The 10,002-nt window shown below is 51.5% G+C and overlaps 1 protein-coding gene across 1 annotated transcript in view; it reads right to left on the bottom strand.

The window, feature by feature from the left end:
• The window catches only part of PLB1 (phospholipase B1), a 144,172-nt gene that overhangs the window by 42,140 nt on the left and 92,030 nt on the right, over nucleotides 1–10,002 (bottom strand). Inside the window, 8 exon segments of the mRNA XM_058682913.1 lie at nucleotides 1,507–1,580; nucleotides 2,665–2,723; nucleotides 3,596–3,656; nucleotides 4,194–4,232; nucleotides 5,208–5,279; nucleotides 5,499–5,594; nucleotides 5,710–5,814; nucleotides 8,666–8,747. Coding sequence (XP_058538896.1) covers nucleotides 1,507–1,580; nucleotides 2,665–2,723; nucleotides 3,596–3,656; nucleotides 4,194–4,232; nucleotides 5,208–5,279; nucleotides 5,499–5,594; nucleotides 5,710–5,814; nucleotides 8,666–8,747 — 588 coding nt within the window.

Raw genomic sequence — 10,002 nt, 5'->3', positions numbered from 1 at the left:
CCAAAGCCCAGGAATCTGTCCAGTTGGACTGTCAGCCGGGAGGGAGGGCACACCACCCGGCTTCCCCAGACTGAACCACCAGGTGTGGCTCCAACCCCCGTTGACCGGTTTGTCTACCTTACTTTCTGTTCCCCACACTGTGACCCTTCTCCAGCTAAGACTGAGCGCAGCCGTCGCTCACACTGTCTCCTGATTGTATGTCATAAGCCCTGCTTGCTTTCTTGCGCTCTGGCTTTCCTTTTTTGCACAGCCTCAGTAACATTTGGGGCACGGTGGTCAGACGGCGAGGCTTGGTTTGGTTCAGAGTTGGATCCCCTCTACCCCGCTGAGGGGCTGGGACAACCTGGGGGTCCCCCGGGAGCTGGGAGGCATTTACTTCAGTGGATGGTGTCCTCTTGCTACCCATGCCCGGGGCCCTCTCTCCCTTGCTCCCCACCTAGGAAATCCTTCCCCTCTGGGGCTGTCCTCCAAGTTGGCGGGAGAACTGCCACAGTCTCGGTCATCCCCACACTGCTCCCTCTCCCTTTCCTGAAAGAAACGCTCCACTTGAATTCACTGGGCAGAAAAGGGAGGAGGCGAGCGTGTGGTCTGGCTGCAAAACTTCTCCTTAGCACTCTGCCCTCTCCTGGCTGGCCTTGTTCTAGTTGTTTTGAATTCTGAGCTAATTGCCTGTTACTGTGAAGCATCCACAAACGTGAACTTCATTGGGAACCGAAAGAAACTTAAGAAAACCCACCCGCATCCGCCCACTCCCCTGACGCACCGCGAGCTTTTCTGCTCCCCGTCTGGAATGCCCTCTCTCATCTAATTGCTAATCTGTCCATTCCCACCTTCTCTGCAAAGCCTCCCTCTCCCCTGGCAGGGTTGATTATTCCCTCTTCTCTCTTCCTGTAGCCCACGGGCGGGCATCTTTCATTTTTGAATAGCACTTGCCAATTGAGCACGGGCATTTGTGTTCCCTGTACGTCCCCTCGCCCACCGCCCACCCGCCTCAGTGCCTGGTATCTTGCAGGCACACAGGAAGGGCTCAGGGGCTATGACTCTGTCTTGATCATCTCCTCTTGAAGTGGTGTATTGCATTTCAGAGTTTTCTGGACAGATGTGTACATCCATGTAAAGGCAGAGGTGTGAGTGCAGAATGACATGGATAAATGCACAGAGACGGTAACCAGATGGAGATCTCCACGTGCACATACACACACAAACAGGCAGATGAAAACTCAAAAGTTTGGTGCTTTTCGGGTGCATTTCATGTTGGATTTGCTGACCCAGGAGTCTGACAAGAACCCTGGTTTTCTTTTTCTGCAAAAAATTTATCAACAATAAAATATCCTCTCCATTCACCGTATGATCACATTTTGCAGAAATATACAGGTTTTTCTTCTGAAAGCCCCTTCCAGACCTGGTCCTTCCTCTTTGGTATTTATGTGTTTAAAAGAGACAACCCCCCTCGTCTAGGTTCTGAGAGTGAACTTGGGGAGGGAGGGGGTACAGGCTTAACATTACCTATATGACAGCCCCCGATACTGAGTGGTGACGTCAGAAAGGTCATCTGGTTTGGAGCCAATTCCATTGCCGGCCTTTGAATATATACCAAAATACGTAGGAAAATGAGTAAGTCAGAGGAAAGGGACACAGGTGGTTCCCAACACACGCATCGCGTGGCACGAACAGACCCTGGACCGGGAGTCAGAGACCAGGCTTGCCTTCTGCCACCTCCTTTCCAGCTATCTGCCTTCCCTGAATCTCAGCTGTCTCCTTACTGAACTGAGGACATGACCTGCTGATCTCCTAGGATTATTTTGATGACCAAATTGGATCATAGGTGTAAAAGCTGTAAAAGCAGCTTTGAAAACTCCCCAGTGCTTCGCACATCTGAGAAGCTGCCATATCATTACCACCAGCATTATGCTCCTAAGTTCTTTGATAAGCATGAAGAAAGAGCCTATAGATTGGAGTGGATGGCAGGGGACAGATTTCTCATAAACTGCACATGTCTCCTCTTTCCCTCTGGGACATTCTGTAAGGCAATCGGTCATCTGGGATGGTAAGGGCCCTGTTTCTTGGAACTTAGGAACAGGGCTTTAGCCACAATTATGGACTCTGCTGCCTTCCATGAAGATGGAAAGAGGGGCTGAGTCAATCCAAAGCACAATCCAAAGGGAAAGGAGCACCCCCACAGGTAGGTTTAGAAGATTGTTTTGAGTTGAAACGACCTATTTTTGTAATCATTAAAAAAAAAAAAGTGTCGTTAGGTGTTCAAAACCTCCACTATTTGAAACAATTCAGCTGTGGGGCGCCTGGGTGGCTCAGTCGGTTAAGCGGCCGACTTCGGCTCAGGTCACGATCTCGCGGTCCGTGAGTTCGAGCCCCGCGTCGGGCTCTGTGCTGACAGCTCGGAGCCTGGAGCCTGTTTCAGATTCTGTGTCTCCCTCTCTCTGACCCTCTCCCATTCGTGCTCTGTCCCTCTCTGTCTCAAAAATAAATAAACGTTAAAAAAAAAAAAACTATTAAAAAAAAAAAGAAACAATTCAGCTGACCCCCGAGAAAGATTTCCTCTTGCACGAGCCAGGACAGGGGTGCAGGGCAACACAGAGGCCGGGGTGCAGACCCTGGAACTGGCACAGCCCCACCGCACCCCAACTGGGGCCCAAGAGTCCTTACGGTCAGAGAATCCCCCAGCGCAGCCACAACTTGGATATCTGCCGGTCTCAGGGTGTGCACTGGAAAGACAAGTGGACACACTTGAGTCCGTGGGAAGGAACCTGTAGTCGGAGCCTACGGCTTCCTGCTTTAAGCAAGACCAGAAACATGACCCGCATGTGTGTTTGGGCCATGGAGGCCGACAGAGGTTATATGAGGAATTTTCCCATAAAGAGACCCAACGATAAGTCCTGGACCTATGGGGAGAGGGGTGCTGAGGGAGAAGGAGAGGGAATGGATGGATGGATGGACAGATGGACGGACAGATGGTAGAGAGGGCAGAGTAGAATCAACCGCTTCAGTGCCAGTGGTCGTGTGGGAGGCCAGCAGTGACCTGAGCACAGGACCGCAAGGGCACCAGACCATCTGAGACATGGTACAGAGTCTGGTGCTCAGCCCGTTTAGAGCTGGGCTCTGGGTTTTCACCCAAAATCTGAGAAATAATCATGTCAGGCCTTTCCCTGTCCCAAATCTCTCTACTAGAAAGTAGGGCTAGAAAGTTGCAGAGTCTGGGACCACAGGACACCCTGCAGAGCTGGCTCACTCTTGGGACTCCCCGGGTACCCCACCCCCACCTCTGGGCCTCAGTGCGGTCACACCACTGGGGGAGGGAGAACTCATGTGGCTCCCCGACATGTGCTCCCTCAAGAGGCTGAATGAGAAGGCAGCAAACGGTTCCTGGCCTGGCCACCACGGGTCCTGCTGGCTAATGACATGGCTGCAGGGCAGAGGGGGACAAGGCAGGGACATATCCCAGGCAACCACCCAGACAGGAAGCAAGCACTAGCCCTGTGTCATTTAGTTCCATATGCCAAGTCTTGTCAGAGCACTTGTTGGCCCCTGAGTCCTCGTGGAGGGGCCCAGGGGTCCTGGTGTCTCATGAGGAACTTACCTGAGGTGGGCGGTGAGGCAGAAGGAGCTCTGTCCCTGCACAGCAGCTGGCTCCCATGACCCTACAGGCACAGAACGAATCCTGGAATCCCGGGTTGAAAGGGACCCGAGATGCTGACTAGGTGTCACACTCACCCAGAGAGCTTTACCAAACACAGGTTCCTGGGTCCCACCCGGGGGGTGGGAGGGACCTGGAGGGGCACTGAAGGAGGCCCCCTAGGTGATCCCAGGCTGGGATCCGCTAACCGAGTTCAGAACCTGCACCATCCAAGGCAAGATCAGAGCATCAACTCAACGCCCTCACCCCACCCCCCTCCACCTCTGTGTCTGTGGCAGTTTTATGAAGAGGAACTCAATCTTCACTTATGTCTTTGATGAGGCTGTGATTTGACTGGCTGGCCTCCACCTGGGCTGTTACCAGTGTGGCTTATTCTGCCTGCCACCCTGTCCGAAGGCGTAGGTGGCGGATCTCACACAGAAGCGTTCATTCCCCTCGGCTGCCCATCAGGACCCTTGCCAGCGTTCCCACCCCGCCTTATTGGGCCAGTCCCAGCCCAGGGGCTGCCCGCTGTGGAGAAAGGGGAGAAACAAGCCCATACCTGCACGCTGTTCTTGTAGGTTCTCAGAAACGGCCAGAACTGTGAGAAGAGGGCGGTGAGCAATTCCAGCAAATTCTGCTTGCTTTCTGCACAACACTTTGGGCCTCCCCTGCCCCACATTCCCAGCCCCTCCCTGCCAGGCCAACCACTGCAGGCTCCCTCCCAGGATGCACTGGGCCTTCTCTGCAACCTGAACTTGTAGGAACGATTAGAATAAACCCTGTAGTGGCTCCAGAGGAGCAAGTCTGCTCTCAGGTTCCCACACAGCTGGCTGGGGCAGCTGTATCACCCCTCCTTTTGACCCTGCCCTTCCCAACAGAGCCTCCCTAGGGCCCTTGCCACCCCCATGCCACTCCCACTCTGCCTAGGCAAGAAAAGACAGGTGCTTTGAGGTCCTGCCCCACATAAGCCTCAGCTCAGTCTAGGGACCCCTCTGGGAATACAGAGACATGCGTAGAGGTGAGGGAACAGCTACAGAGATCCAAGAATCTTCCTGAAAACTGGTGAGTGAGCATAGGGGGCTGCTTTCTTTGCTCTGGCTTCCAGTTGACCAGCCCCAGCCCCATCCCCAACCCTTGTCCTAGCAGATGTTATTCCGGGTCTCAGTTCCTTGTTCTTTCTATCCCACCATGGAGGCAGCGGCTACATGGAGACAGGGCATCCTATTGTCCCATCCTTGTCCTTGAGGATCACTACCGCCCTCAGTCTCCAAAATGAGAGCTGGGTGGTGCTGTCACATTCCTCTTCCCAGCTGGAGAGAACTGTGTGCAGCCCAGACTTGTGCTAGGGTTCCCTGGGATGTGGACAAAGGAGCACCCTAGGGGCCTCTGGCCACTGGGGGCTGTCACCCCTCATGGTCCAACCAGATAGGGCTCTGTGGATGGTTCACTGAGTCTGGGGTAGGGGTAGGATCTGGGGGTGAAATGAACTGAGAAACCTCACAGAGGTGTCAAAAGCCTGGAAAAGATGCTTCAGATAAATAGACCTGTTGCAAGGATGAACTTCCCACTTTACCTGGGTCGGACATGTGATATTGATCTTGTGTTCAAAATTATGCTGCGTTGTCTTCTGGCCAACAGGTTCCAGCTAAGGCAAGAAGCAGAAAAGAGGTGGCAAGAATGGGAAGGTCAGGAGGCAGGTCGGGGCTGGGGAAGGGAGGGAGGGGTGTGGGGAATGTGGTTTGTCATCATTGCGGTGTGGGAGATCACACAGCCTGAGTGATGGGCCTCTGAACTCCTTCAAGAGCTTGCCAGAGACTTTCTCCTCCCAGAGGGAGAATAATTTTCCCGACCTCAGTCGTCTTACCATGTTGTTCCAGAGGGCACTGGCCGCGTGAGCGTGAGCTTTCCTGCTGAAGTGGAAACAGTCAGGAGCGAAGAAAGAGCTGTCGGGCAGCCCCGCCTGGTCACAGGGCAGAAAAGGGGGAGGCACGTTATAGGGACGTTGGATACAGAAATGACACTACAAACTGGACATTGCGTGGCTCCCCTTTACCCATGATCGTTGCTTTCGTTACCGAGGTCTTTGGCATGTCCACTTTTTCAAAAAATGGCTGCACGACCACCGTGAAGTCCTCCCTTGTGTCGTATCGCCCATTTTCAACCAGCTGGTGAGTCCCCTCCTGCAGGAGGCAAACGGGGGCAAGGGTCAGGGGCCTCTTTGCACCGGGCCTTGTGCAATCTTTTTCTCTGCCATAGAGTTTAAACAGAGTCTGACCCTGGAGTGAAATCAATCTGTAGCAAAATCTCAACCTATCCGGAACCAACTAGTTACTTTTTAGATCAGCCTTTATCTCAGACCCTGCCCCCAACCCCAGCTGCCATTGCATATATTTGACCGAGGCTGTGGGAAAAAACCAAAACCAAAAACAAAAACAAAAGGAAAGATAAGGAAAAACCCGAGACCATCAGCTGGATCTCCTTTTAAAGCTTCTGATTAAAGACTGGGGCAGGGGGCGCCTGGGTGGCTCAGTTGGTTAAGCGTCCGACTTCGGCTCAGGTCACGATCTCGCGGTATGTGAGTTCGAGCCCCGCATCGGGCTCTGTGCTGACTGCTCAGAGCCTGGAGCCCGTTTCAGATTCTGTGTCTCCCTCTCTCTCTGACCCTCCCCCGTTCATGCTCTGTCTCTCTCTATCTCAAAAATAAATAAATGTTAAAAAAAAAAAAATTAAAAAAAAAAAAAAAGACTGGGGCAGGGGACATTGGGGAGGGGATAGAGTATTGATTTGATCAAATGACTTTTTGGGATAATCCTTACATTTAACTTATTTCTGCCCTACATTTGTTTAGAAAATCAAAGGTGAATCAGCAATGGCACTTACTGCCCATTTCTATCATTCGTGCATGGTGTGTGTGTGTGTGTGTGTGTGTGTGTGTGTGTGTGTGTGAGAGAGAGAGAGAGAGAGAGAGAGAGAGAGAGAGCGCGCGCGCATGAGTGGTCCTGTGCTTGTACACTTCTTTGAAACTCTCAGATCTGTCCAGGAGGGTAACAGGGCTGTTACTCTCATAGCTCCCACTTGGGCTTGGTTCCAGGAGGACCAACTATCCCAATTCTGGCTTCAAATTCTGCCAGCCTCTGCCATTTCACTGCTTGCCAGGTTTCTAGCAGATGGGGCCAGGACCCTGGCTGGAGAGGGAAGTCAGGAACCTTAGTGGGGGCATTTCAGAAGGACCATGTACTTCCTTTTCCCAGGGGCAGCCAGAAAGAGAGTGCAATACCACTAAGTAGCTGTGTGACTTTCAGCAAGATGCTCTCCCCCTCTCTGGACCTCTCTTTCCTCATCTGTAAATGAAGGGTGTTTGGCAAGGCCTGGACCATCCTTTAGATCCCTTCTGATGCTACTGATTACCCTGTGGATGAGACACAATGGCATACAGTGGAACTGTGCATCCCTTGAGAAATGGAAGAGTGTCTAGAATGCCTGGCTCATGGTGGTTTTTAACGCAACGATCACCTCCATGGCGAGTTACGGGAACCATAGCTTTTGCAGAAAGTAGTGAGTGAGAAGATTCTGAGAGTGGGCTTGATGGCCTGCTGTGGCTGACCAGCGAGCTCCTCCAGGATCTCATTGGTAACCGAGATCAGACCTGGAAATGGCAGACTAGAGAGGTTGGTGAAGGCAATTTTGGTGAATAGATTTTCTTTTCTTTTCTTTTCTTTTTTCTTTTCGCTGACCACCAGCATCTGAATCCACTTTCTATGTTTGGAAAAACTCCACTATACTAAGAGCAACCTGCCTCCCACTGTAGAAGGGAAGAAAGATGAATGCTGGCTCTCCCAATGACCCTCACACTAGGGCTTAGGCACAGGCCCCGGGGCCCTCCAGAGCTGGTGATAGAAAGACGAACAGCACAGAATCCTTTCTGCTAAGGGTGGCAGCTGCATTCAGTTCCTAAAAGCAGCAGTGACAGCTGTGTCCACAATGTTTCCACTGAACTAGTTCTTTGGCCTGATTTTGATCCTTATGGCTTGGACCCTAGAATTTCACAATTCTGTGATTTCTCATGGCACAGCCTCTGAGCCTCGCTTTTTAACTCTTTCAGACACTCTGCTCGTATAACACATCTGCCAAAATTAACCAGCAGTGCAGAGGTTTTTGTTGCTTGCACCCAAGAACCTGTTCCATCTGGAGCAGCCTTGCTTTCATGGCCATAACGTTGGCTGCCTTCCCCCGCCTGCTGCCGGCCATGGACTTCCTCACCAGGGGAAGAGGTGCCTGCCCACAGCAGAAGGAGGTGCAGCTGGGGAGTCACCCAGAGGGTGATAGATAGAAGTTCATTCCCCTGAGCCCTGATACCCCTGGCAGGCATGGCTGCCTCAAAGCAGGGAAGTGGTTCTACTCCAAGGAGTCCATGGGTTTGAAGGATGGAACCACTCTGGAAGCTGTTTGCAGCCTACCCTAGACAGCTAGAAGGCTACCATTGTCCTCTTGAGTGACTGGATGATTGTTTGGGGGAACTCAACATAGTCAAGGGATCCATTTGCTCTGCTCAAAGATTGGATGGAAAAAGTCCCCAAATGAAGAACCCACAGGATGTTTGGAGATCACCTGCTGACTTTCTTTCTCCCTGTGCTCCCCAATAACACCTGTCTCCCTGGAAGAGGAGGACAGAGGAAATGCAAGTGATCTCACTGAATCCTCTAGACTCTCTTAGACAGAAATGGTTTCCCAGCCAGGAGTCGGAAGCTCATAAACATTTCTCAAGGACAAATGGAAATATATTTGTGTGTGTGTAAGGCCAGGCACTGAGATTTGGTGAAATATGTTCAGTGACTTCGTTGTTTACAGCTTGATTCAAATAAACTGAATTACAGTCCCTGCTGCCTCTCAGAGTATCTTTAAATCTGTAAACTGGTCAGTGGTAACCTCACACTGGACAGCTGGGGTCAAGATAACGTAAGCATGTGCTCATTTTCTAACCAGAGCAATCAGACGACATCTTGGGCAGTCTTAGAACCTTTCCTGGCTTACCTGGTATTTCTTATTGACTTCGATGAGGGATTCAAGTTCTGGTGAGTTATCATCAAACTTCAGGACACAGGAGCACAGATTCCTGTAGACCAAACCAAGGAGAGGCCCCACCCCATCAAAATTGCCATCTGAATGCATGAGATTGAGATTCAGAACCTATTTAATTTGGAGGTACCAGAGGAAGCCGAAGAAAATTCAACAGACCTGGATTTTCTCTTTAAAGTGAAATAGTTACTTCTGACATCTGCAGGAGGGACTTACAGAGCTGAGTTACCTTATGACTGTCTGAAGACAGATGGCACAGATAAGGCACACCTACTTTTAAATAATAAAAATGACAAAAATAAGAGGGGCTAATGCATATTACTGTTTCCTGTGCCAAGAGCTTTATGGGTATGAACGCATTTAATCCTCTCAGCTATTCAAGAGGTTGGATTATCATTATCCTCACTGTATAGATGAGAAAACTGAGGCTCAGTGTGGTTGAGTACTTTCTCAAGGTCACACGGAGACTAAGTGTGGGAGCTAGGACTTGAACTCAAGAACGTCTGGTCTGATCCCTGGTTAAACTGCTTCTGTCCAGTCTGTATCTCTGCTGTGATTGGCCACCTTGCATATCCAGGCTTTTGGTCTAAGGGGGTGAGGGTATAATAGTAGATGGCTTAGAGTAGATGGCCCTCCGAGGAAGGCTCGACCACTGAGACAGGACAGCAGAGAGGCGGCAGACCAAGGTGACCCCCAGTCTGCCTAACCTGTCAGTGACTTGGCCATTTCAGAGCTGAGAACAGACCTGGCAAATGCCTACTCCGAACCTTTAGCTTTAATTGTCTAAAAACCCTGCAGTGATTGGTAGCAAGAGATTTGGGGGTAAGCTGCTCTGAAATGAATACACTGAATCCCCCGTGTGGCCCAGTGACTGGAGAAAGTGGGAGCCAGAGAATGAGTCAGCAGCTGAAAATAGCCTGCCTGACACCAGCTGCATTAATAGGCCTGTGTCATCCAGCAGCCATCCTCCTGCTCACGGTGTCCTCAGGCCTTCCCCGGGGGACCTGTGCAATCTGGGCCCCCAGGCGCGGTCTGGCATGGATCTTCAGGGTGGCGGCCAAGGTACCCCTTCATTTCCAAGAGCAAACCTGGCCCTTGTGAATTATTCATTCACTCATTCAGCAAACAGCCACAGAGCCCCTACACTGTGCTAGCAGTGACTCAGACAGAGGTCAGGGCTGTTGGGGGAGAGGCACATGAATAATCTGCACGTGGTGTGCCCAGGGCTGTGGTGGGGGCCTGGGAAGAGCTACAGAGCTAGGGAGGAAGCTGGGCTGGGGCACAGCCACCGT

Source organism: Neofelis nebulosa, chromosome 9, assembly GCF_028018385.1.
Source record: "Neofelis nebulosa isolate mNeoNeb1 chromosome 9, mNeoNeb1.pri, whole genome shotgun sequence".
Lineage (NCBI taxonomy): Eukaryota > Metazoa > Chordata > Mammalia > Carnivora > Felidae > Neofelis > Neofelis nebulosa.
Note: the sequence above shows the minus strand (reverse complement) of the source record. Positions and strands in the feature narration are given on the sequence as shown.